Genomic DNA, 27,761 nt, shown 5'->3' with positions numbered 1-27,761 from the left:
TGGGCCCGTAGCGAGGCGCCGTCAGGGCCACGTACAGGACGCCGTCAGGTGCCAGCGTACGATCGCCGTCAGGGCCACGTCAGGGCACGTACTCGAGACGCTACTCAGGCCCATCCATCGGTTCGAGGCGCCACGTACGAGGCGCTCCAGTCAAGTCCACCACGTCAGGCCACGTACGATGGCCCGTCAGGTGCCACCGTCAAGGCCAACGTACCGAGGTTCGCCGTCGGGGCCACGTCATGGGCGCCACCGCCCTACAGGCCCGTCAGGCCACTTACGAGGCGCCGTCAGGGCCACAGGTACGAGGCCGCATTCAGGGCCACGTACGCTCCGTCAGGGCCACTACAAGGCGCCTTCAGGCCACGTCGATGCCGTCAGGTCCACGTAGGGCGCCGTCAGGCCACTTACAAGGACGCCGTCGGGCCACGTACAGAACGCCGTCAGGGGCCCGACGTACAAGACCTGTGTTCACAGGTGCCATCTCAGCCACGTACGAGACAAAAACCGTGTTAGGGTCCCAGTCAGGGCCACGTACGAGACGCCGTCAGGGCCACGTGCAGGCCGCCGTCAGCCACCCACGTACGAGACGCGGTCCTTCGTCTGTTCATACCCAGAGTTCCTTTTCCTGCAGCTGTGCCTCAGCGCCTCCAGGGCCTTCTGGTCTTCCTTCTGTTTCTGCTTGAAACCATTCATCCTGCAGACACAACACACACACACACACACAACACACAAACACAACAACACACAGTAAGATAACAGTTATATCTCAGCTATAAATAATATAATTAAAATAAGACAGACTTACTTACATCCATCCCTTGGATGGCTTCTTTGAGGCCCTTCAGCGGTTTCTTTTTGCCTCGCTGACAAAATAAACAAATTTTAGAATGTACTAAATATTAAGATCAGTGACCAGTTCGAAAGCTCGGACAGCCCAGGCCTGGCCCACTGTGGACAATTATTATTATGTAACATTAATGTCCCGGAAACAACGAAAAAGGCTCGCGGCTCTCTGAGCACGTTAGCTTCGTGATGGCTAAATCCCGTTACGGTGGAGTTTGTGTGACGGCTGCAAACGATGACCTTTGTCAGGTACGGCACGACGCCTCACCTCTCTGCCACCATGTTTAAAGTTGTCACGCGTCAGTTGGGGATGACAAGATTAACAACACACGATATTAATAAAAGTCCAGGTTCGGCGCCGGCTGACTTCTCGAATCCCCCCGCGCTGCTAAGGAAATTCACTGACCCACAGGGCCGGAAGGAGCACATGACGGTGATGCCTGAGTGTTTCGTCCGAAATGACGACCGTTTAACTGGTGGCCTCAACGTCCGTTTGGAAGGTGCAGCAGCCTGAACATGAGTAGATGGGAAGTTCAGTCTTTTTTTAGTGATACTTGATCAGTTTAATGATTGTGAAGTGTCGGTTCTTTTTTATTGAGCTGGATCATTTGTAGTGATGGGGAAGTGCGGTTCTTTTTAGATGAGCTGGATCAATTGAGGGGAGGCATTTCGGTTCGTTTTTAGTGAGCTGGGATCATTTGTAGTGATGGGGAAATTGGTTCTTTTTTAGTGATCTGGGTCTTCGTGTGATGGAATTCCCATAGTACTTACAACAATAGCCAAAGAGTAACTCGTGACTTGATTGGCCCAAGAAAAAAATACGGTGGGACTGACTCTTGCGAACGGATGGGACCAATTCACCATGTAGGCAAGTCCTCAAGTAATCTCAGTAGTTTTTTTCTTGGTCAAGTCAGGTCACCTTAGCTAGTGTTGTAACTTTTAGCTGCAAATCTGAATCTTTAATAAAGTGAAGGCAATATATAAGTACGAAGTGTGTAACACAGCACTGGGCAAATGTGCCCATCTGTTAAAAAGAATTTGTATTGTAAATACTCAATGGTTAGGTAAAATACATCATGGAATAAAAACAAAAGTGATAACTAAATTATTACGTTATTTATTGATGGACAAAAGGAATTCACCGTGACAACGTATTACGTCAAGCCCACATCCAAACACTGTATCAGCAACATTAATATTCAAAAAATAATCAAGATAATAAATACATTATATTCACACTAAAAACATGATGTGAGTAACACTCAGTCCATTCGTCATCATGTCTCAGTCCACGTCCTGATCTTAAACTTACGCGTCCAAGTCCGAGTCAAGTCTGAAGTAAAAAAAAACAAAGCGACTCGGTCGACTTCGAGTCCAAGTCACTAAGGCTCACAGTCCCCCATGTCTGCTGTACTTGTGGCTTGAAGTTAGATTTGAGACTTGCACATGTGTGACTTGGCCTTTTATGTGTCTGTGAGCTTACTAACTGACTCGGTCACGTTTTTCAGAAGTAAAATCAAACGAAGAAAAAAACAGCATTGCGAGACAGCTATCGTTCCCGGTCACCAGTTACAACGTCGCTCGTTAACCGAAACACCGCCCGGCTGTGCAGCGTTCCTTGACATCAGGGATAGCTAACTCGTAGCACGACAAACCGCGTCTGTTATGGACACGTGCGCAGTGACTACATGAGGAAAACCGGTTTGTTATCTATTTGATTTAATTACCACAACATGAAATTAAAAATTTATCTAACCAGCAGCTGGAAAGAAGTCTGTTTAAGTGACGTTAGAAGCGTCGCGAAAGCTAGCTGGGTTAACCTTGTGAGCTGTAATCATTATTCGCTGATCATGTTGTACAGTATTCAATAGATTACTAAATTAGTGTTGGTATAAATCCTTCCAATGCTGCAGCACATGCACGTGCTATCAAGGTGTGATGTGCACCCTGCCAGTCCAGGTGAGTTTAAACCTGTAATTTACGGTTTTCACTGTAACATTAAAGTCGAGAAGTAGGTTAGTTATGCAGGTGAACACCTCTGCAGTCATGTTTCAGAATAGGACACAAGGTTCAGCGTCACAGGTCGACGGTTTTGTTTTCAACTGAAGTTCTTTATTTTAATAGTTGCATCACTAGTTGTCTGTCATATTTGTGTCGTAGTATGTAATTTTAATGTTTTATTAATGTGTCGTTTAATGTATTGCCTTTTCTTTGCACAAAACAGATTGTCTGGGGTGTTATGTTCTGATCAAGATCAATAGTCAGCAGCACACCACACACACACACACACAACAATGAAAGAACCTTTAATTAAAGGTACACTGCATTGACTCAGCCTAAAGTTCTAAAAGTACTGTACGATAAACCAAAAGTTCAGAATAAATGTGACACTGGAATAAAATTCATCTAAAGGTTTTTCAGTCTGGCACGCTGATCTCATCAGTCCTGACCGCCGGCACACGACGCAACCGCGAGAGGGAGAAGTTCGAACTGAAATAATCTGGGCAGGCCGAGGCGTTTAAAAAACGTCGTCTGAATGAGACCGACCTTGCACACTCTGCGTCGTGCGCAGGTTGTCGGTCCCCAACAGTTTCTTCTGTTGGCATCTGAAGCTCTGACAGGTTTTCAAGCTGCAGCCCTGGAGTCCTCTTCTCACTGAGGTACGTACGGCCCGTGTCGTCCAGAACTTTTAGTCTGGTTCTTAACCTATTACAACTTCACTCCCCTCAAATCACACCGTCCCAACAAGGGTCCAGTTACCAATGCGAACTGTTTTGTGCAATATGTGAAACGCTTGCCTCACATGCAAACGGCACTTTAACAATCAGTGTGCTTCTCGTGCAGTCCCCTCAAAGACTAAATTTCTCCTTTACCAGGTTTTAGATTGCCATGTTTGCATATTTCACTGGCACGGGTTTTTAGTTACCTGTTTTATAATATGTGTATGTGTGTTAAGAGTCATTTGTTTCTTCTTGCCGATCACTCACGGTCTCACTGAACCGTTTGGAGCTGCGATAACAAAACATTTCCTGCTGGGAATTAGTAAGTGTTTCATTCTGAGGAGTAATGTCATTGAATGCGTCAGGTAACGAGGAGCTCAGATCGGTCCTCTGGGCTTTTCATGGCTCGCTGACCCTCTCTGTCCCGCCTCCCGTGCACCAGCGAATCACACTCCGAGTCCGAACCTCAGCGATGTCCACAGCCCGACCCCCCTTCCCGCCCGACTAACCCCGTCCCTCCTGAGGGAAGGGCGGGTGCTGAGGTGGGGAAGACGCACAGCCGTGCTGCCCTTTAAGGTACAAAAAGAAATCTGATCCTCCGAGTTGATGACAAGCTTGCTGTCGTGTTACACGGAGGCACACGGCTTTCTTCCGCTCCAGTACCAGGTAGAGTCGTGGGGGGCGGGAGTGGGGGTGCAGAATGTCCGGCCGTCATGAGCCCACCGCGTCGGTTAATAATAATACTGGTGTTGAGAGGTAGCGAGTAGTTCGGCGGGCTCAACGAGGTCCGCGTGTGGCCCAGACCAAAGTCGACGAGGTCAGCGACGTCACTCACTCTGGGTTCTCCGGCCTCAAAGATCCTGAGTCTCAGACTTGTGGTGGTGGTACTGTCCAGGCTGAGGCAGCGGTAGGGTGGCCAGAGGGATGGTGGCGCGGGCCATGCCAAGCCTGGAGGCCCGCTGCAGAGTTCAGGCTGAAGCGACTCCAGAGACCGGCTGGACAGAGTGATGTCCAGGGGGGAAGGTCATCAGCCACTGGAAGCTGGCCACGCTGGCGCACAAACTGGCTCTAGCGGTAGTTGAAAACAGCCAGAAAAACTCGGAGAAACTTCAGGGACATGTTCGACTCTAGCAGTGTTGTACGGGAGAAAGAAGAGCCCGGACCGGACGTCACAGGTTCATAATCTACATGGTTGGTTGATTTTTATGTCATGAATCGCCCTGTGGCCGCAGGAGTCTCGTCTCTGACCTAAGCGTACGTAGTTAACGCCGAGGAGGTATATTCGTGAAGATGAGAAATTCGCCTTTATCTCCGCAGTCGTCAGAGAGACCCGAGAAGTAGAGGTACGAGTAGCGGAGCGCAGCCAGACTGGTCCTCATCGCTCGTTGCTCAGTAAGCCCCTGGATCGGGGTCATGGGATCGACGTAACTCAACCTCGTCCCGCCGCATGTGAGTTACTGAATTTTTGATATTTCGTTTCTTTTAAAGTTTTCAGGTCAGGCACCTATGAGACTGAAACTCTCTCTCACCTGCAGGAGCTGAAGAGTCTGCTGCTGGGCGGCCCATAAAGGTCCAGAAGAGTCTCATGAGTCTACTCCGGTCAGCTGAAACCATCGCTCCCCGCTACCGCTCCCGGACTCGCTCTCAGAACCTCATGGTTCGGACTCTTATTTACCCATTAACCTCAAGATACCTCAGACCTTCAGTACAACGTCGTTTGCGTACCTCGTCGTTCTCCACCGATTCCGTATTAGACCTTCATTGAGCCTCCTCTCTCATCAGCCAAAAGACATAGTCCCTCTCGATACCCCCCCAGCACCAGGCGGTTCCACTTGAGCTGGACTCGGTAAGAGTTGAGGGATGAGTTGTCGGTTGGACAGAAGTTTTGAGACCAGACCACAAGCTGAAAACCACAGGCTGGTCCAGCTCATTTAACTATCTGCAACCAGATAGATGGACCAGTGTGAGTCGTAGACGGTCTGAGCGTCTGGAGGAGACGCAGAGGACGCTGGAGAAGAATCAGGACCAACACTGTTTAATAACCCGTGTTTAAGTACAACGCAACCCCGTCACCATCTCTTGCTGGTACCTGCTGCTCAGAGGAGCTGCTTAGACGTTCACATGCCACTGTAACACTACCAGGACTAATAAAGGATGCCCAGAATAGCGAACATTCACTAGTAAGTAAACTCGATGATAGATTCCTTTTTAAACTGAATCAATTTACTCCAGATGAACAGTACATGTCACGTGACTCACGGGCGGAGACGCAGGATCGTTCGAACAATCATTCGAGGCTGAAAACATAGATCAACGTTTGAGAAACGCCCCTGACGCGAGCGGTGAGCAGAACCGTGAATCCTGCGAACAAGAGCCCGACGTGGTTTGAGTAGACTTAGTGCCGGGGGGGGGGGGGGGGGGCAAAGAAACAAAACATTGTCGCCAGATTCAAACTTTTACTTCTTGCCTGATTTCTTCAAGCCGCCGCCGCCTGGAACGAAACACAGCAAACACAAACACCTGAAATCAGATTCTTATTTTCACATAGAACACAGATCATTTCTACCATATTCTCTTTGGTTTAATTCACGTATGTCCTGACAGACTTCCAAACTTAAGCACGCGAGAGGTTATCGCCGACATCTTCGATACGGGACCGTTAAAGATTTGAGAATGACAGCGACGTTTGTGATGAATTCCTGTCACATAAAAAACAGCAGCAGCACCGACCAGCGCAGGAACCAGAGCATCGTGGCAGCTTGTCTTGGATGGTGAGCTCAATGTGAACGTTATCTCTGGTTGAGGTTTTCGTTAGATGATACAGGCTCTGTTCAGAGTTCTCCTTTTCTTATATTTGGTTGTTCTTTTAGCTCTCGCTCGCCCTTTGTTCCCTTTTTGCCTCAGCTCCTTTTGTTAAAACAATCTGAACTTTCATTTAAGAAAACTCCTTTGTTTAGTTAACCACAACACCTTGGTTTTATGTTACTGCCTCATACCCTATATCTGGTTGTAACAGTCACCTACGAGACGGCGTCAGGGCCACGTACGAGACGGCGTCAGGGCCACATGGGTCACGTACGAGACGCCGTCAGGGCCACATACGAGACGCCGTCAGGGCCACATGGGTCACGTACGAGACGCCGTCAGGGCCACGTACGAGACGGCGTCAGGGCCACATGGGTCACGTACGAGACGGAGTCAGGGCCACGTACGAGACGGCGTCAGGGCCACATACGAGACGCCGCTAGGGCCACATCAGGGCCACCTACGAGACGGCGTCAGGGCCACCTACGAGACGGCGTCAGGGCCACCTACGAGACGGCGTCAGGGCCACATGGGTCACGTACGAGGCGCCGTCAGGGCCACGTACGAGGCGCCGTCAGGGCCACGTACAAGACGCCGTCAGGGCCACGTACAAGACGCCGTCAGGGCCGCGTACAAGACGGTGTCAGGGCCACGTCAGGGCCACGTACGAGACACCGTCAGGGCCACGTCAGGGCCACGTACGAGACGCCGTCAGGGCCACGTACGAGGCGCCGTCAGGGCCACGTACGAGACGCGGTCTGTCTTCTGTTCATACCCAGAGGTCCTTTTCCTGCAGCTTTGGCCTTCAGCGCCTCCATGGCCTTCTGGTCTTCCTTCTGTTTCTGCTTGAAAGCCATTTCATCCTGCACACACACACACACACACACACACACACACAGTAAGATAACAGTTATATCTCAGCTATAATATAATAATAATTAAAATAAGACAGACTTACTTCATCCATCTCCTTGGATTGCTTCTTAGGCGCCTTCAGCGGTTTCTTTTTGCCTCCTGAGGACAAAATAAACAAATATTTAGAAATGTACTAAATATTAGAAGATCATTGACCAGTCGAAAGCTCCGGACAGCCGCAGGGCCTCGTCCACTGTGTCAATATATTTATTATTTAACATTAATGTCCCGGAAACAACAGAAAGAGGCTCGCGCTCTCTTTAGCAGCAGTTAGCTTCGTGTGGCTAATCCACGTTACGGTGAGTTTTGTGACGCTGCCAAACGATGACCTTTGTCAGGTAACACGGCGCCTCACCTTCTCTGCCAGACATGTTTAAAGTTGTTCACGGCGCAGTGCAGACAGATTAATACACGCGGATTAATAATCCAGGTTACAGGCGCCGGCTGACTCTCGAATCCGCGCTGCTAGGACCTCCACTGACCCACAGGACCGGAAGGAGAACGATGACGGTGTGCCTGAGTGTTTCGGTCGAATGAGCGACCGTGTTAACTGGTGGCCTCAACGTCACTGTTGAAGTTAGCAGGCAGCCGGAACTGATGATGGGAAGTTCGGTTCTTTTTTGTGAGCTGGATCATTTGTAGTGATGGGAAGTTCGGTTCCTTTTAATGAGCTGGATCATTTGTAGTGATGGGAAGTTCGGTTCCTTTTAGTGAGCTGGATCATTTGTAGTGATGGGAAGTTCGGTTCTTTATTAGTGAGCTGGATCATTTGTAGCGATGGGAAGTTCGGTTCTTTATTAGTGAGCTGGATCATTTGTAGTGATGGGATGTTCGTTTCTTTTTTAGTGAGCTGGATCATTTGTAGCGATGGGAAGTTCGGTTCTTTTTTAGTGAGCTGGATCATTAGTAGCGATGAGAAGTTCGGTTCTTTTTAAGTGAGCTGGATCATTTGTAGTGATGAGTTCGGTTCTTTTTTAGTGAGCTGGATCATTTGTAGTGATGGGAAGTTCGGTTCTTTTTTAGTGAGCTGGATCATCTGTATTGATGGGAGGTTCGGTTCTTTTTTAGTGAGCTGGATTATTCGTAGTGATGGGAAGTTCGGTTCTTTTTAGTGAGCTGGATCATTTGTAGTTATGGGAAGTTCGGTTCTTTTTTAGTGAGCTGGATCATTTGTAGTAATGGGAAGTTCGGTTCTTTTTTAGTGAGCTGGATCATTTGTAGTGATGAGAAGTTCGGTTCTTTTTTAGTGAGCTGGATCATTTGTAGTGATGGGAAGTTCGGTTCTTTTTTAGTGAGCTGGATCATCTGTATTGATGGGAAGTTCGGTTTTTTTTTAGTGAGCTGGATCATTTGTAGCGATGGGATGTTCGGTTCTTTTTAGAGAGCTGGATCATTTGTAGCGATGGGATGTTCGGTTCTTTTTTAGTGAGCTGGATCATTTGTAGTGATGGGAAGTTCGGTTTTGTTTTAGTGAGCTGGATTATTTGTAGTTATAGGAAGTTCAGTTCTTTTTTAGTGAGCTGGATCATTTGTAGTGATGGGAAGTTCCCATAATACTTACAACAATACGCCAAAGGTGACTTGACTTGACTTGCCCAAGAAAAAAATACTTGGGACTTACTTGCAGACATGGGACCAAGTCACACATATGCAAGTCTCAAGTAAGTCTCAAGTCTTAACCTTCAAGTCACAAGTAAGTCCCAAGTATTTTTTTCTTGGGCAAGTCAAGTCAAGTCAAGTCACCTTTGGCGTATTGTTGTAATTTTAGCTGCAGATTCTGATCTTAATAAAGTGAAAAGCAATATATAAGTAAGTGTAAGTAAACAAATCTGGCAAATGTGCCCAACCTGTTAAAAATATTTGTAAGTCATGTTCAGTAAAATACATCATGGAATCAAACAAAACTGATAAATGTAATTATTAGTTATTTATTGATGGAAAAAGTGATTCAACGTGACAACGTTATTCTCAGCCCACATCCCGCACTGTAATCATCAACATTATTTAAAATAAAAAAAATAAATAATAATAAATACATTTTATATTTACACTGAAAACATGATGTGAATAACACTCAAGTCATTCAAGTCATCGTATCTCAAGTCAAGTCCGAGTCAAGTCTCAAGTATTTCATTCAACAGCGACTCGAGTCGACTCGAGTCCATGTCACTAAGTCTCAAGTCCTCATGTCTGGCTTGAAGGTTAAAGACTTGAGACTTGCACATGTAAGACTGTGAGTCTTACTAAATGACTCGGGTCACTTATTTTTAGTCGGTAAAATCAAACGAATAAAAACCAGGCAATTCGCGAGGACAGCTTCGTCCCGGTCACCAGTTAACACGGTCGCTCGTTAAACCGAAACACCGCCCGGCTGTCAGCAGTTCCACTTGACATCAGGATGCTAACTCGTTAGCACGACAAACCTCGTCTGTTATGACACGTGCGCCGTGACGACACTGAAGAAACCAGGTTTGTTATTAATTGATTTAATTCCCACACCTGAAATTAAAAATGTTATCGAACCACAGCTGGAAAAAAGTCTGTTTAAGTGACTGTTAGCAGCGTGCAGCTAAAGGCTAGCCGGGTTAACCTTGATGCAGGCTGTAATCTGATTACTCTGATCATGTTGGTCAGTATTCAATAGATTACTATTAGTGTTATGGTATAATCCTTCATCATGCTGCAGCAGCATGCACGTGCTCAGGTGTGTGTGCACCTGCCAGTCCAGGTGAGTTTAAACCTGTAATTTAAGTTTTACTGTAAAAATTAAAGTCAGAGAAGTGTTATTTATGAGGTGACACCTCTGCATTCATGTTTTCAGAATAAGACACAATTCATCGTCACAGTCGACTGTTTGTTTTCACTGAAAGTTCTTTATTTATATTTGAATCATGAAGTTTTCTGTCATATTTGTGTCGTATTAATGTATTTTAATGTTTTAATGTGTCGTATTAATGTATTCTTTGCAACAACAGATTGTCTGGGTTGTTATTTGCTGATCACAGATCAATATCAGCACACACACACACACACACACACAAACAAATGAAAACCTTTAATTAAAGGTATCACTGCAGTGACTCGAGCCTAAAAGTCTAAAAGTACTTTACGATAAAACAAAAAGTTAAAGAATAAGATGTGACCTGGAACATAAAAGTTCATCTAAAGGTTTTTCAGTCTGCAGCTCTGATCTCATCAGGTCCTGACAGCGAGGACCGACGCACCCGAGAGGGAGAAGTTCAACTGAATAACTCTGGGCGAGGCCGCGGCGTTTTAAAAACGTCGTCTGAATGAGACCGGACCTTGAACCTCTGCGTCGTGCACAGTTTGTCGGTCACAGCTTCTTCTGTTGGCTCTGAAGCTCTGACAGGTTTCAAGCTGCAGCCCTGAGTCTCTTCTCAATGAGGTACGTCTGCACCGTGTCAGTCCAGAACTTTTAGTCTGGTTCTGTAACCTCTACAACTTCCTCCCTCCAAATATCACACACTCCAAGTCAAGTCCAGTAGCCATCGAACTGGTTTGTGCAATACATCAGTGAAACCTTCCTCACATGCAAACTGCACTTTAACAATCAGTGTGTTCTCTGTGCAGTCTCTCAAAGACTAAATTCTTTACAAGGTTTTAGATTTGCATGTTGCATAGTTCACTGTCACTGGTTTTATTTAACTGTTATTTATAATATGTGTATGTAGTGTTAAAGTTTTGTTTCTTGCCATCACTCACTGTCTCACTGACCGTTTGGGAGCTGCTGTAACAAAAACTATTTCCCTGCTGGGATTATTAAAGTGTTTCAGATTCTGATGATTAATGTCTTGACTGCGTCAGGTACAGAGGAGCTCAGATCTGTCTCTGGGCTCATGGCTCGACCTCTCTGTCCCGCCTCTCCGTGCCCAGCAGAATCACTCCGGTCCGAACCTACAGCGCGCTCCATCAGCCCGACCCCCCTCCGCCCGCTAACCCCGTCCCTCCTGATGGGAAGGGCGGTGCTGAGGTGGTGAAGGAGCGAGCCGTCGCTGCCTTAAAGGTACAAAAAAAATCTGTCCTCCGACTGTTTATGACAAGCTGCTGTCGTGTTGTCACGGCTTTGCCTTCTCTCCAGTACGCAGGTGATTTGGGGCGGCAGTGGGGTCAGATGTCGGCTCAGAAAGCCACCGCGTCGGTTAATTACTGGTGGGAGAGGTACGAGGAGTTCGTCGGGCTCAACGAGGTCCGCGTGGCCCAGACCAAAGTCACAGAGGTCAGCAGACGGCACTCACTCTGGGTTCTCCATGGCTCAAAGATCCTGAGTCTCAGACTTGTGTGTGTTACTTCCAGGCTGAGGCAGCGTTCATGGTGGCCAGAGGGATGGTGCGCGAGGCTCATGCCAGCCTGGAGGCCCTGCAGGTCAGGCTGAAGGAGATCAGAGACCGGCTGGACAGAGTATCCAGGGAGGAGGCTCACTACCTGGAGCTGGCCACGCTGGAGCACAAACTGCTGCAGGTATTTGAAAACATGCCGAAAAACAGGCAGAGGGAAACTTCAGGTACAAAGTTTGACATCTAGACAGTTTGAAGGGAGAAGAAGACCCGGACAGGAACGTCTACAGTTCATAATCTACATGTTTAGTTGAGTTTAGTTCATGACCGCCCATGTGGCCGCAGGAGGAGCGTCGTCTGCGGACAGCGTACGAGAACGCCGAGGGTTCGGAGAGGGAGAAATTCGCCTTGTTCTCCGCAGGCGTCAGAGAGAGCCACGAGAAGGAGAGGACGAGAGCGGAGCGCACCAAGAACTGGTCCGTCATCGGCTCGGTGCTCGGAGCCCTGATCGGGGTCATGGGATCGACGTACGTCAACCGCGTCCGCCTGCAGGTGAGGACGGAGTTTGATTCGTTTCTTTAAAGTTTCAGCACCGTGAGACTGAAACATCTCTCACCTGCAGGAGCTGAAGAGTCTGCTGCTGGCGGCCCAGAAAGGTCCAGAGAGTCTGCAGGAAGCTCTCCGAGTCCAGGCCGGAAACCATCGCTCCCAGCAGGACGAGCTCCGGACGCTCATCGACAACCTCAGGGTCGCTCTGAGTGACGCCTTAACGCAGAGAGACCTCAGCCTTCAGGACAAGGCGGGTCGGACCTCAGGCTCGCCCGCGGTGCCTCTTTCAACCTTAAGTGACCTCCGCCTCAGCAGCCAAAAGACAGAGTCCCTCCTCGAGTCCCTCCCGCCACAGCTGGGTCAACTGGAGCAGGGACTCGGTAGAGTTGAGGGTGAGTTGTCGGTGGTGAAGAAGTTGATTGAGACCAGACCACAAGCTGAACCACAGGCTGGTCAGCTGCAGTTATCTGCACCAGAGAGAGTGGACCAGTGGGAGTCGGAGACGGTGCTGAGGCGTTTGGAGGAGACGCAGAGGACGCTGGGAGAACGAATCAGGACCAGCACTGTTTATAACGCCGTGTTTACTTACACCGCCACCGCCGTCACCATCTCTGCTGTGTACCTGCTGCTCAGAGGAGCTGCTTAGACGTTCACATGCACTGTAACGCTACCAGGACTAATAAATGATGCCAGAATACAAACATTCACTCTGTAAGTAACTCGATTTTATTCCTGTTTAAACTGAATCAATTTAATCCAGAATGAACGGTACAGTGTCGACGTGACGTCACGTGCGAGACGTCGTTCAGAACAAAATCAGTCGAGGCTGAAACAGAATCAACGTTTGGAGAAACGCAACCTGATGATGAGCGAGTGAGCGAGAACGTGAATCCTGCGACAGAGCCGGACGTGGTGTGAGTAGCCTTAGTGCCGTGATGTGTGCTTCTCTAACCAGCCCTGCTGAACAATCAAAAGTGCAAAAATAAATGAATAATTCACTTAAATGTATAAAACAAACAAAAAGAATTGAATCCTCATGTTTGAACCCAGAGTTAAACTGAACGAGTATCCGAATCATTTTTGATAAATTGTCTCTGTTGTCTGATTATAGTTATTCCGGTCCTTGCTATCTACATCTCAGAAATCTTTCTGTCGAGTGTTTGTGAACGTTTGAGAAGAATCAGCTGCTGCATAAAGAGGTGAACTCAAAGCTTGTTCCGTGACACGCAGCACGTGGCCAACCAGTAACCTGTTTCACGTCTTCTGTTCATGATCCGACATCTGAGACTCCAAGCTAAACGCTGACAAATTATTGACTGATTAAAATATCTGTAATTCCTCTTACAAAGCTCTGAGATGATCTCGAATCACTGCAAACAATAACTGTCTGATGTCACTTGAATTTCCATGTTGCTGTTTGAGCTGAGCTCGATGAATTAAAGTGTCGAACGACTCGAACAGAACATCGTCTGCCTCCCTGTTGAAGAAAGACTCATTTATTTTTCACACGTGCTCGTCATGTTTATTCTTGTCGTCTGTTCAAACCTCTCAGAATATTCAGTACAGTGTCATACGATGAGGAAAAACAGGAAGAGTTTCACATGTGAAGCTTTTACATGAAATGATGAATCAGTCGAACTTGTTCCACTTTTTGAGGCGTTAAAGTTTCAATCTGACAAACTGTGAAAGCTCCAGCAGCATCCAGCAGGGGGCAGCAGCAGCTAAACATGCAGCATGAAGTCAAACCTGCATCTTCTTCCTCCTCCATCAGTCTGCTGCTGCTCTTTGGTCTTCATGTCAGTGTACTACAACGTACTTCTCTCTTTTCTCTTCTCTCTGTAGACTCCACCAGCTCCACTGCAACACCTGGACTGATGTAGTGCAACACATGATGTAAAAGAATATGAAGGTTCAAACTGGAGGAGTGGAGGCGTCCACATACTTTTGGTCATATAGTGTATGTGCCCTGTCCTGGTTAATCCACCACAGCAGGTGTTAGCTCTTTACTTAGCACAATGACTAACTGATGCTGGGAAACCACACACACACGCACACACACACACACACACACACACACACACACACACTCAGCTCTTGGCTGGTCGTGATGTTTTTGAAACCTCGTTCTTTAATTAAGCTCTTTATAGATTTATAAGCTGAATGAATGGTCTGAGCGTCCTGAGCTTTAAAGGGGTTGTGTGGCTGGCCTGGATACGTACACACACACACACACACACACACACACACACACACACACGTAAACATGTTTTGTAGTGACTTTTCTGCACCGTTGCAACAAACAGACCACACGGCTGGCCCACATTTAAGCCACGTGTGACGCAGGAAGCAGTAAAGTACTGACAAATGCAAACTATACTCCGTGCATTGATAAGATTCCTCAGTGATGAGTGAACATTTGAAGCTCTGCTGCAGCCTGCGTATCAGTAAGAACAGATCTGACACCGTTCTCGTGCTGAAGACGTCCCAACGTCTCTGCTTCTGAACCCTGAGCTCAGGACTATTCTTTAAATCCAATCTGGTGTTTGAATAGCGGCACGAGTGAATCATTCCAGCAGCTCATACTCAGACTGTAGCCACCGTTTTATAATAATGAATGGTCGTGGACCCGATCTGCAAACACGAGCCAGGAGACCAGAATCAGTGAAAAAAGGTAGAAGACCTGGGCTCTGTGACGAGGGGATGACAGGACTGGGCTGGCCTGGATGTGGCAGGTCCGGGTGGTTGAGCTGGTTTTTATGTAATGCTCAGATGGGATGACTGGTAACAGGTCTTGGTGAACACACACAGATAAAACCAACAAACGTTACTGAACAGGGTGGAGAAAACACATAAATACACAAACACATTTAACATTTAATCAGTGCAGGCGTGTGGAGTTTGTTGTTGTAACGGGGTCTGTAATACAAACACAAGCCGGCCCAGCTAACAAACTGAGCTAACAGCAGCTGTAGTGTGCAGAAGTTTAGTTCACCGTCCATCGGGAAAAACGGAAAACATTTTCGATTTGGGTTTGTTTCAAGCAGATTGAACCTTCAACCATCACGACTGCATGTCTATCCCCAACCCTCAGCTTAGCTTAGTTCAAGTAGAGTCAACAGAATCAGACTTTAATGACGTACAGAAAAAACAACCTAAGGCAGCTGAGGAATCCAGAAGCCCAACATACTGTACATAAATCCAGATCTGAGAAAGACTAAAGCTCCAAAGAACACACGGAAGCCAAGTCACAAATCACAGGTGGAAACGAATCAGATCATCAAAAGTCTTGGAAACGACGCCCGAAGACAAAATCTTTCAACATAAAACATGAAGTGCTAAACACACAAACTCATGACTCATGGCGGTTCGATGCAGTTTTGCGATTCTTGCAATCAGTCATACAGTTTGTGGCAGTGCAGGTATGTGGAGCTTGTTATCTGTCGGTCTGCGATGGAAGCTAGACTCCCGAGCAAAGATCTAAAACCAAAGGTCGGTATGAAATGGCACAAACACTTCCCGTCCTCTTTGCGTGTGGTCACCTTCCACCCTCATTACCTCACCTCGTGTGGGAATGTTGCGGATGGTTGAGAGCAGATTGTGCATCACGTTACACGATCGGTAGATAAACGACGGCTGATAACTTGTTGCCAGATCTCACGAGAGTTAAAAATGCACTTGGGCGTCGTTTTCTTTGGAAGTTGTTTTGGACTACAGCCTCGGGACATGGGAAGTTTTGTGTTGGCGCCATTTGCATTTCAGCGAGCTGCCCTGTGCTCTACACTTTAAAACATATGTACAACTTCCATTTCTATATAGTGGTATTCACCACAACCGCTTCAGTTTCACGTAGACAAACTGGCTGAAACTGAGGGGGGAAAAGTGCCCATCGTTCCAGACTCAACAACTTGACTGTCGTGATCCGTGTACTCACAGTATATTTTGACATAACTGACAACGTGAACGCACTTATATACTGAAAGAAGTAAGAGCAGGTATGGAAGTACGAGAATTGATGTTTAAGAGCAGAGGAACAAAGAAAAGAGGCTAAATGTTGGTGTCGTCCATTTTCAGGCCTTACCCACAACCGAGACAGACACAGGTCTTAGAGTTCTGCTGATCCGGGGTGTCGATCAGTTTGTAGAGCATCCACCCATGTACAAGTCCATGCCGTAGCGGCCCAGGGTTTGAATCCGACATGCGGCCCTTTGCTATGTCATTCACCATCTCTTCGGCTTGTGGCTACGATATCTGAAACGCTCCCGGTGAGGTTTGTAGTCACGTGCAGGTCGGACCAAAACAGTTGCATAGCCGCGACGTGACAGAGACGTGCCTGGTGGGGTTTTCGGGGTAACTGTGTTTAAAAAGTCCAATGCTAAATTGGTGGAGTTCATCCATCTGACTCATGGAGGTGTTTAGCATGACTTCAGCATTGCGTGATTCAACATAACGCTGAGTCATCTGGCAAAATAAATAAATACGACCTGACCTTTGTATGAATTTCTAATCTCGGTGTGAGATAAAATAATCGATGTGATGACTCTGCAGGTTTGTATATTCTTGTCCCGTTGTATTATAACCGCTAACACCACAGTGTTTGGATATCTGAGTAGGCGTCAAATGAACAGTTACTCAAACTGGACTTACCGGATTGGATTTCGTCTCCTGAATCTAGACTTAGTGTAACTACTCACCCGTTGTTTACTTTATCACTAATCCGACATTCACACCTAACCGTAGCGATTGTGTTTGGAGGTGTGACGGCAGCTTTTGAGCTTCTCTCCTCACGTTGTCACGTTTCATGTACAACATGAGTAAAACACCATGAATGTCTGCGTGGAGAGACTTGCTAAGATTCATCATGTCCACACTGGTTTCAGACAGTTTGAGGAGGCACACCCTGAGAATTCACAACGTGGCCTGGATGGAGATGGGATGACACAATGATCAGTCAGTGTGTGGCCGAACAGTGAGGAGAAAGAACTGGCAGTGGAGGACAGACAGAGATCCAAACGCCTTAATTCAGAGCAAATCAGGCCGCGCGGCGGATTGTGTTAATTAAAATGTGTTTAACGCCATGAGAGCTCCCTCACTCTCATTCTCTGTCTTTGTAGCTCAACCACTGCTCTCTCTCTCGCTCTCAAACCAAAGGAAACTTCTTGGTGACACTGTTTTGCAGCACAGACTGTGGACCGGTTTGACCGGTCACCACAGAGTGGCGTTCGGTTGCCTTTTTCCAAAAGTTGAATCTGGCTCGGATTAATAAGCGCAGTAATAAGTCCATTATTAATACCGCCTTTGCTCCCTGTCAGCATTTTGCTCGTCTGTAAAGATTTTCTTACCTTCCTTTATTGAAGTTCTTCAGCCTCGGAGGCTGCTGAGCCTGGTCACATTGCCCGTTTGTCCAGCTCCTGTTCTGGCACGACGCCGGCTCCAGCTCCCTGTCAGTATTCCCTGTAAACCTCCTCCTCCTCCTCTTCACTGTCCATCATAAACTCTGTAAATCACAGAGAGTTGAGGCGAGCAGCTGGAGGACATCGTGACCTTGTTTGTTTCAAACATAATAATTACCATCACAACTCCATCGTTAGACGGGTTTTTGCATTAATTTAACCCGACGTACAACGAGCTGTTCTGGCTCCACAAGGGTGGAATGAGGTCCTGGTTGACATTAATCAGTTTTTTCTCTCTTTTATTATTGTGCTTAATTAACTAATTAATGCAGCACTTGAAGCGATGCAGCATATTTGATGTTTGATGATTGTTTGAGGGTTGGATCCATGTCAGTGAATGTAAAAGCAGCTGGTCACAGTCATCAAACTGTTCAGTGATCCATCCTGAACAGAAGATGAATGACATGCGTGGTGTATTGTCACGAGCATGCTGCAAACTGATTTTGAATGTTGTTTACTTACTATTTAAAATACTAAATAACTCCAGACTGTGTCTGTTACTGTTTTGAGTTTGTTTCTGTGTTTCCTGTTTTATTTTGTAGTTCCACCCTGTCTGTCCTGTCTTATTCTACTTCCTGTCTTGTTTCCTTCCTTTTTTTGATTTGGCCCCTGGCCCTGATTAGTCTGTCCTGTATTTAGTTCCTGTGTTTCCTTGTCTGTCGTTGTTTGTTTGGTTCTCTCTGTGTGTTTGTATCTTGCCTGTGATCCTGTTTTTCTGGATGTTTGGCCTTTTCTTGGTGTTTTCTGGTTTATCTGTATCTTATCTTTGGTTTATCTGTTTTTTCTGTCCTTTGGTTTTTGGAGTCCTGCTCCCGTCTTTCTTTGTGTTTATCTTTTGTCGTTTTTTGTTTTTTTTGGTTATTAAAATGAGCTTTTGTGCATCTTCACCTGCCTGCGATTTGGAAACCCCCCACATCATGTGATGTTGTATTAAGTTACATCTCTTCTGAGAATCAGGTGAAGCCAGTCTATCAACATTGTTCGAAAACATTGGACACAAACTAAAGGAAACTATTTTGCAGCTCAGACTGAGCTGGACTTTTCACTTTTGAACTTTTCAGGCCAAATGTGAATCATTTACCGTCTTAAACCTCTTTCTGGTGGTCCAACATCCACTGGAAGTCCATTTTCACTCATCCACCCAGCCAACCGCCTATCCGGATCAGAGCATGATGTAAACAGAGTCTGAGTGTTGTTCACTTGCTATATTAAATAGCGGCCGTGACATGTTTCTCCTCTTAAAACATTTTGTCCTTGAATCAGAAACCTGTGCATCAACATTACTCACATGCCACCTATTTTGCCTGTGGAAACAGCCCCGTCCGTCAAACATGCTAAAGAAAATAAAAGCTGACATGAAGTGCTGTCTGAACATGCCTGAAGGTGACTTTAAATGTTTCACACAGCTCGTCAGTTTGAGAAAGTTATGAAAGCCGATGGTGCAGGGAGTTCAGACGCTGTTAGATAATCTGACGAGCTTTGTTTGAAGCCTCTGTGAGTAAAAGCGCAACCTCTGCAGGTAAATGTAAATTAGAGCACACAGGTTTTCATGTTGAGTTTTGCATATCTTCCCTCAGCCTATGTGGGTTCACTGCGGGTGTTCCTGTTTCCTCCCGCAGGACACAAAACACGCAGATTAGTTTAATTGGTGACTCTAAATTAGTCGTAGGAGCCTCTAGGCTCCATGGCAACCTTCTAATAAAGCTGAAGCACGGATGGAAGTTCATACGTGAACGCATTCTTCACTGGATGAGTCTGACAGTCACGTCATTAACGGCAGGAAATTGTATTGTTTGAAATGTGAGGAAGGGGAGAGCGCTGAATGTGGGCGCACATGAAGAAGCTGAAGGAGGGAGGAGCCAGTTATCTCCTCACATGACAACGTAACCAGGTCACCCAGTTCACTACACTGTGCTATGCAGTGTGTGTGTGTGTGTGTGTGTGCTTTCACAAGCTGTCATTCATTCATCAGGTTCCCGTTATTGTCCTCTCTGAGATTCATTCTGGACCCACAGTGTGAGATTTCTTTTTACAAGCCCTACTTACCTCTTAAACAGTTCCCTATTCATTTAAAGCAGCTATAATTGATGTTTTATTTCAATAATAAAGTATTAAATGACTTTGCTTTAGCCGTCCACCTGCAGCTTTACTGTCTCTCATAGTGTATATTTTTGGCCACAGCTGTGTTCAGAGAAAATCTCTAAAAACCCAAAACAAAAAGAAGTAACCCTCCGTTCAGCGCCTGTAGACAATGACACAATGTCAGTTATTGTAGTTTGGCAGTTGGAGCAGGGGTGGCCGTGACACACGGCTCAAGCCCAGCTCGGCGTCTGTCTTTCAGCCTTTTATTTCACCAAGCTCTCACCAACCACTAAAAGTCAGTCCCACATTTACTCTTGTCCGGCGGCTTCTTGCTCGCTCACTCTCTCCTTACTTTCCTTCGTCAGCGTCCCCCTGTGGTCTCTTCTTGTCTGACTTCATGTCCATAGAGGCTGCTGAGCCCCGTTACATTGCCTGCCTGTCCAGCTCCTGTTCTGGCACGACACTGGCTCCAGCTCCCTGTTAGTATTCCCTGTAAACCTAACAGCAGCTACAGTTTACTTCACTGTCCATCAGGAAACTCTGTAAATCACAGAAAGTTGAGGGCGGAGAACATTTTCTCCATGAAATATGATCCAGTTTCACCAAAATCAGTGAAATAGTTGGTGTTGTGTGACTTCAGCAACAAAAAATATTAAATATACGAAAGTATCCTTTAATATGAGAGCAGTGAATATCTTAAAAATGACAACTGCATTAGCATGTGGTGATCATAAATGATTTTAACCCTCGGTATCTGTCTCAGGTATTTTTACGACACCAACAGCGGCGTGTTGAAAAGGTTTTATAGCTGTTGACTCTAACAACATGTTAACATTGACCTGTGATCTTTATCTTTATGTTTCTATCTGACTGATAACAGACGGTTCACTGTGGAAAAGTTTAAGATGCTTCAGCTGGTTATCTTTATAAACTTAGCTGTGTGTCACTTCCACTGTTTAATATTTATTTACTTATTGTGTGACTGTGACTTTATTCCAGTAACTCCTGTATGATTGGTTAATCATCTTCGACATAATAAAATCATAATAACACATATGCAAACACTCACACACTTGTTGATTATAAGATAAAGCTCATTCACTGACAGCGAGCAGCTGAATTTATTATGAGCTGGTATTTTTCCAAAAGAAGCTGCGTCATGCTTAAAATTTCACTTTGTCCTATGCTGTACTGTCTTATGTGACCAAATACCTGCAAAATGAATGACGTTCCCATCGTCCTGAACTAAGATAGTAAACAGTGTGAAGTGTGGATCCCTAAAATCTGATGTAACTTTGTGATATTTGCTGCTTTTATTTACTTTTTATATTTTACATTCACTGTTACAGTGCAAAAATAAGCTTCATTTTTAAAAATAGAAAAAATCTTTAAGTTTAGTTCATCAAACAAATTGAGACTAAATACATTTAATCAATTTGAGCCTGTTCCTGATTGGTTAAAATGTGCCACATGGTAAATATTTAACCAGTTGTCTATTAATCTTCATTCTTCAGCATGTTAATGCATCACAGAGCTTCAGCTCATCCTTTTGACTTACGGCTCTGATAAACCAAGCGTACACCACCACCACCACCTCAGCACCAAACAACAGTCAGACAAAGTTGGAGACTGGCTGGTGAAAGAAATGGACGATTTAGCAACTAACGAGCCGAATAACCAGGAGATTTAAAAATACATCATTAACAGCATTGGTATCAGTTGGTGTTGTTGTAATGCTTATCTTACAGCAGCAGTAGCTCAGTAGTAGCTCTGGCTGTAAACATGCAGATTGTGTTTCATCTCTCAGACTTTGGCCTCGAGTCACGGATGAATCATTTATTACAAACTCTGTTACATCCTCCAGCGACTGCACGAGTTTATTATTTACAATGTGGTGTTATTGTGGAAAAATAACTAGAAAATTCACGCTGAAATTTTGAGGGTGACGAGTGGTGGGGTCTTAGCATGTTAGCAATTAGCATGTCTTTACAGCTAACGCGCTAGCTGCTCTGCTGTCGCTGTCATTTTAGACAGACGAGTTCAAATTAAGTGCCAATAACTGCTAAAATGGCCGCTGGGCTTCTGCCTGCCGGCCCTAATCAGCAGAACAGTTACTGCACCTGTTAGAATGTCAGTTGGAAATGCTGACAGAGAGAGAGAGAAAATGCTGAGACCACCCCTCGAACAGGAAGGATTTCTGGCCAAACCGTATTTCCAATCACTGAACTGAAATCACTGGGAGCATCCTGAGCCCTTCCTGAACGTCTACATAGTTATTTTGTGTTGATAAAGTGAAGAAATGTGACCTTTAGAGCGATTCAAAGAAACGTTACTTCTGCTTTCCTCCAGAAATGTTCCCGCCTTTTTAACATGGCAGTCTATGAGGCTGTGGATGGGTGTTGGTGGCGCATCTTTGTGTGTTACGCCAAAACTATAAGGCTGACAGCTTTAGCAGACGAATGTGAGTGAGAAGACAAATTTTCCTACGTTTCTATGTATAAATCATGTCTGTAGTGGGGCATTTGAGGCCACGGTAGTCGAATACGTTTTATTTTTTCACTAATTTTTCTCTCTGCTCCTCACTCTAGCTGATGATGTCATCCACTCTAGCACAAACATTCCACCACATACACACCCATTATAAACCCAGAAATCTGAGTAAAAACCTGCTCAGCTTTAAGCCTTGATAGTTTAAAAAGCTAACTAAAAAGGTAAAAGCTGTCGATGAGTGAAGTGAATCCCTGAAGAGAAGGCAAGAGTACCTACATTTTAAAGTTTAAATAAAGTCTCTCTGTGAAAGTATGCAAGAGCAGTTCACCAACAGTGATCACCAACTCAAACTGAAAGACATAAAGAGGAACTAGGTCAAACAAAGCAAGCTCGTTCTTTTTAAATCTTTCTCTGCTCGAAGGCAAATTATGTTGTTTAACACAAAAATGTGTTTTTGTGCCTCCTGGTCCTGATCTGATCCGATAACTCCCCTGCCTCCGAAGCCGCCCAGAATAGAATCAAACACGAGGTCTAATTCTGCGCGGCGACAACGCTACAAAGAAGCTTATGCTGAGGAATAAAACATGACGTTGAGTTAATTCTTTTCTATTAAAGTTAGTTTGAATTCGAGCTTTGTCGGAGCTGTGGGGTTAGCAAGTTCAGCAGACTGAGGGATTAGTGTGTGTGTGTGTGTGTGTGTGTGTGTGTGTGTGTGTGACCCGTGGAGGTCACGGGGGTCAAACATGCGTCTAGACATGTTCATGTGTGCTGACACGCTGTGTGTGTGTGTGTGTGTCTTTGTGAGGACCAGCTTGAGTTTGTGAATGAGAACTTTTTGTTCAGCTCTCCATGAAAAACCACAACCGCAGCACTAAAGTCAAGACTGCAGCGTGAAGTCGTCGTCTGACGGAGCGGTTTGCAACATATAAACCTTTACGTGCACTGCATGCCACGTCAGACTGGGACCTCTTACCTGTGTGGTAAATATGAAGCTGCCACAGCTCAGCTTAACATGCAGGACCAATTCTGTCCAATGTGCAGGAACAAGAAGAAAGTCCAGGAAGTTTCTGGTTCCTACCAGAAATAGTTTAACACTGGCATATTGTCAATTTAACCCTCCTGTGTTTGCACATATGACCAGCCTGATATAAAGTCACAGTAAGTTTTATAAAGCTCCAAATCATAACAGAAGCAAGTTTAGACTGTACTCTACGATTCCCACCATGGGCGAGCACAGCGGCGTCAGTGGCGAGGAAAAACTTCAGCTCATCTGTTGTGACCCGGACCACAGCAGGAGGCGCAACCACAATCCTGATGTAGACGTAGCCACTAGTGACGTGTCGACGCGAACAGGACGGTTCAAAGAGACGGCGCCGGTCCGCGAGCCGTTAAGTTGCTGTAAACCCGATGAAAACAATCAGCTACAGCAATTTATTGATATTAGAAAATGTCATTTTTTACTTTTGAATACTTATATATACGAATCACAAGTCACAACAGCGCTTAGACCAGGTCCACAAACGCTCCACGTCTTGTTCAGAAGTTCAGATTAATGCATGTGAAGAATTATCAGGCTCCAAGACACATGCACAAACTCATCACAATTTATCTTATGGGACCACCTGGAAGACGAGGTCTTCTCATCTCTGCTGTAAGTTTCCCTCCTTCGATCAGCTTCGATCTCTTTACGACACACAAACACTTCAGAGTCTAAAGTCCACGTTTTACTCTTTTTACAGTCACTTTGTATATTTTCCCCTGACTGTGTCGTCAGTCATCGTGACTCTGCATTCTTGTAGTCTTCCACTCAAGGACACAACTGTTTGTGTTACAACCTGCTCAACAAACACAACACGCTTCAGCCTTCACTGTTATGTGAACCGCCTCCTGTTGTTCCTGAACACAGACACACTCTGTCATGTACAGACTTTCCCTTTTCTCATTTCTCACTTGTTGTTTCTTGTTCACATATTTGTCTGAAATATGTGTTACCTCCCTGTTACTCACTGAGACTCTCTGTAACGCTGCAGCGCTGTAATCCATTTTGCCAAAGGCAGACTTGATGGGTGTATCATGCCATGTCTGGGCTGTTGCATGTAGGTGAACATGCCGTACTTTTTTTTTCTAAGCATCATATATGTCACGGATAGTACCATGCAGAAAGCAAACAGCAGCATTGTGCACGCAATGCAATGACAACATGAAAATAAAAACTAAGATGTGATAAACTAGAATTATCCTTTAAAGAGTTTAAATCTCTGTTTTTGTCCAGCTCCTGTTCTGGCACGACACCGCCCCTGTCAGCATTCCCCCGTGAAAACCTGCTCCTTTGAATCTTTACATTGTCTTTATCCAAACATAAAGAACAGAGAGATCAGCAGCTTTAAGGTTTGAGCTCACGTCACATAGAGACAGAGGAAAAGTCAACATGGATAGAGTGACTGCAGTTTTCCTTTGAGATGACAGATGACGGCAGATTAGTTTCCTTTGTGTTCATCCATTACATGTATGTTTCAGTCCCACCTGGTGATCGGCCGGCTCGCTCTTTTGTCTCGTCTTGTTTGGACCTTTGTTTCCATCCAGACGAGAAAAAGCCAACAGAGTTGCTAAGACAACGTTTTATAAACACTTCTGTTAACGAGACTCGAGGTGCTCGAGGTAACGTCTGTCACTGTCACGATCGCCGCAGGCCTCAGAAAGGTTATGCAACACTCAAAGTGACGGCGACAACTTACAGTGTATCTGGACACACTGTGAGAGTCAAATATAGCTTTCCAAATAAACATGATTTTAATAATCAAGTTGCAAGGACCTCTAACAACCACAGCCTAAATTTCAAGATACAAGTGAACATTTTCTTCAAGACAGAATAGTCTACGGATGCTTCGATCGTCGGTCGGTACGCAGCTGATTGTGGTAGAGCAGAATTACAAAGTCAGGGGACTGGAATACCTTGAGAATATCCCACTTTGAACCTTAAAAAGTTTTGAAATTCAAGTGAACCACATAAATAACACAGTTTTGTTCATCAAGTCGTTGCAATCAGATTAGTCAGAATAACCCTCTCAACTAATCTAAATATCGGCAAAGATGTGGACCATCGACGGACTTAAGGTGACGCCTGGGCGCCCAAATAAGCCTGTGCTGTAATGGCAGCTGTCAATCAAAGCGTCCATGCTCTTAATCGCTTTTACATACAGAGCAGGGCTAAACCCTTTTTATTATGTTCTTTAGAGAGAGAGACCCAACAATTCCCAACATGAGCGAGCACTTGGCGGCAGTGGTGAGGAAGAAGTTCCTTTAAGAGGCAGAAACCTGGAGCAGAACCTGGTTTAATTTAAATCCTTTTCGATGCACGACGTTCTTTCAGTAGAAGTAAATAAATATGTTATGAAAGATGTGCCTTCCAAGACAACTTAAAACCACTATTTTCATGCTTCACATGTTTCCAGACTGTAAGATGTGACTCACCGGGTCGGTGTGAGAAACACTTCATGAGGTTAAAGGGTCACGTGCAGTGCGATCAGTAGTAAACAATGTCACCCACTCGGTTCAAACGCTCCAAAGTTTGGCTGCATTTCACCAGGGTGACTTGCAATCATTGCAAAGTGGAGATAACAGCGTCGGGAGGGAACACGACCAACATGCAGAAACATTTGCGCACACAACATGTAATATTTTTAAATGAACGTCGTGTTTTTGACACGGTACTGGTTACTACGGAAGGTAGTTACACATCGTTACTATTATCCAGGCTGTGGCCTCTGCTGACCTCGCTGTTGGTTTTGTAAGGTCGTGATACTTCTAACTAAACAAAGCTGATGCTGATCAAACTGTTAGTTCTCCTTTTTTCCCCAAATGAGAATCAATAAGAGAATCGATAATGGAATCAGAATCGTAAAATCGGATCAATTCCCATCCCTATAACCAGGCCGGTTTCAGGTTTGGACACGAGCTGAAATAAACTTTATACAATTTAGTTTCCACTTTGATTGTTCATGGACAGAATCTGGCGTGCTCGGCTCAGTCTCGCCTTCTCTGAGTCTTCTCTACGTCTCCACGATACTGCCGGCAAACATACGACAAAAAATAAACAAAGGGAACTAAAAGTTCATCTGGTTTAAATAAACTCATGAAACTCATACCACAGAATTAACCACGAGTGCTGAGTCACAAGTCTGGAACGAGGCCAGAAATGTTGACAAGAAATACTAATCACTATTACATAACGCACACACACACAATGCATTTTTCATAGACAAAAGAAAGAAACCCCAGAAGCATCAAAGGTTTGTTACATAACTCTTTGAAACGTCATCTACTGTAAAACAGACCACGGACCACCCGAGCCGCCGAGCGCCCAAAAACAGATGAATGCTAACGATGTAACTTTGTAAACCGTTTGTACGGTAACTGAAAAAAACTGTTTCTTCTTTACATGATGATACTCTGTCCTGACTTTGTTTGTTGAATTCGATCTTTAATATTAAAAATTCAAAACTCTGATTTTGTTATTTTCTCAGTTGTATCTTTGTGTTTCCATGTCGCTTTGATTTGTCTTATTGTAAAACACTTTGTAAGTCTGCTTTTCAAAAATTCACCATCTATCTCGTGTGTTGTCTTTTTATTTCTGATGGAAGCTTTTTCAACTGTTACTGGAGAAAGCACAGCTACCTTCTGATAATATTAAACATGTTAAAATGACAAATAACAAACAAAATAATCATAATCTGTCACATTTTACTATAAACTAATAAACGGAGCTTGTATAAAAACAATATCACACCCGAGGTCGTGCTGTTATACTGAATATCAGCACTGCGCAGTGTGACTATCAGTATGATAATGAGTATAACACGACCGTCCATATATGTTACAAAAATATATGAATAAATATTCATGTCTGTAAGATCTTAAAGGCAGAAACAAGCAGAACTAACATATTTCCACGTTATCTATACGTCGTCTTTGATTCTTCCTGGCAGCCTGAGTTCTGCTGAGCAAAGCGTTATGTCTGATAATCCCCGTCAGCAAAGCGTTACACGGCCACCAATCAGCCAGCGCCTCTGCACAAAGACACAGTATTACATAATCTTATTTATGTAATATTTTAATCCAATTGTCAACAAACGCCGAGTGAACCAGACTGAGAGGGAGGGGGGTACTAACATGGTCCAGGGCTGATTCCCACAGTGTTACAACAGTCAGCAGCGTCTGAGGCCACTGGAATTATTTTCTATGACTCTTTGAGGTCAAATGTGTCAAATGTTGCAAAGAGAAATACACAGAGCAACACACCTCATGTTGTTACGTCTTTGTTTAATCCGTACTTAAATAGAAATGTACAAAACAGGCTGGAACTTCAGACTTCTGTGCAGCGTCTCGGGGGAGAACGCGGCTTTCGTGTTTGGTTTTGGTTTTTAACTTCACTTGAGACTTGAGGCAGCTTTGCACAGTCACCGCTCTCTCTTACTGTTGTTGGCCGAGAGTGAAGTGTTCGTTAAAGGTTAAAGGGCTCATTGCAGACACAACGCGTGTCATGTGGACGCTTTCTGCTGAGACAGATAACGAATCAGCAAAATTCATTCACGAGTTGGGAATAAAAACAGAAG

At 45.2% G+C, this 27,761-nt stretch overlaps 2 protein-coding genes across 3 annotated transcripts in view; one reads left to right on the top strand and one right to left on the bottom strand.

The window, feature by feature from the left end:
* Positions 1–7,853, bottom strand: part of tma7 (translation machinery associated 7 homolog) — an 8,874-nt gene extending 1,021 nt beyond the window's left edge. Inside the window, exons 1-4 of the mRNA XM_027279660.1 lie at positions 7,639–7,853; positions 7,327–7,382; positions 7,144–7,231; positions 6,010–6,054 (exon numbers count right to left, since the gene is read on the bottom strand). Of these exons, the coding sequence (XP_027135461.1) occupies positions 6,020–6,054; positions 7,144–7,231; positions 7,327–7,382; positions 7,639–7,654 (195 nt within the window). The 5' untranslated portion in view covers positions 7,655–7,853 and the 3' untranslated portion in view covers positions 6,010–6,019. The remainder of the gene's footprint in view (positions 1–6,009; positions 6,055–7,143; positions 7,232–7,326; positions 7,383–7,638) is intronic.
* A 1,760-nt stretch (positions 7,854–9,613) lies between these two features.
* ccdc51 (coiled-coil domain containing 51) lies at positions 9,614–13,144 on the top strand. 2 transcript variants are annotated; one of them, XM_010754686.3, is made up of 7 exons: positions 9,614–9,752; positions 10,483–10,689; positions 11,109–11,307; positions 11,383–11,520; positions 11,598–11,762; positions 11,924–12,130; positions 12,201–13,144. In XM_010754686.3, the coding sequence occupies exons 2-7, from the start codon at positions 10,685–10,687 to the stop codon at positions 12,771–12,773; spliced, it is 1,287 nt and encodes a 428-aa protein (XP_010752988.3). In that variant the 5' UTR covers positions 9,614–9,752; positions 10,483–10,684; the 3' UTR covers positions 12,774–13,144. The 2 variants fall into 2 exon arrangements, with proteins under 2 accessions (XP_010752988.3, XP_019113141.2); XM_019257596.2 differs by having other exon boundaries at positions 10,461–10,689.
* Positions 13,145–27,761: the final 14,617 nt, after the last annotated feature.

This window comes from Larimichthys crocea, chromosome VI, assembly GCF_000972845.2.
Source record: "Larimichthys crocea isolate SSNF chromosome VI, L_crocea_2.0, whole genome shotgun sequence".
NCBI classification, from domain to species: Eukaryota; Metazoa; Chordata; class Actinopteri; family Sciaenidae; genus Larimichthys; species Larimichthys crocea.
This window is presented reverse-complemented; position numbering and strand designations above follow the sequence as displayed.

What these genes read in the sequence shown, in the direction of transcription:
- ccdc51 (XM_010754686.3), top strand. An exon ending in GAGCCGTCGCTGCCTTAAAG is followed by an intron (nt 11,308 to 11,382) that starts GTACAAAAAAAA and finishes CCTTCTCTCCAG; the next exon opens with TACGCAGGTGATTTGGGGCG. An exon ending in TCAACCGCGTCCGCCTGCAG is followed by an intron (nt 12,131 to 12,200) that starts GTGAGGACGGAG and finishes TCTCACCTGCAG; the next exon opens with GAGCTGAAGAGTCTGCTGCT.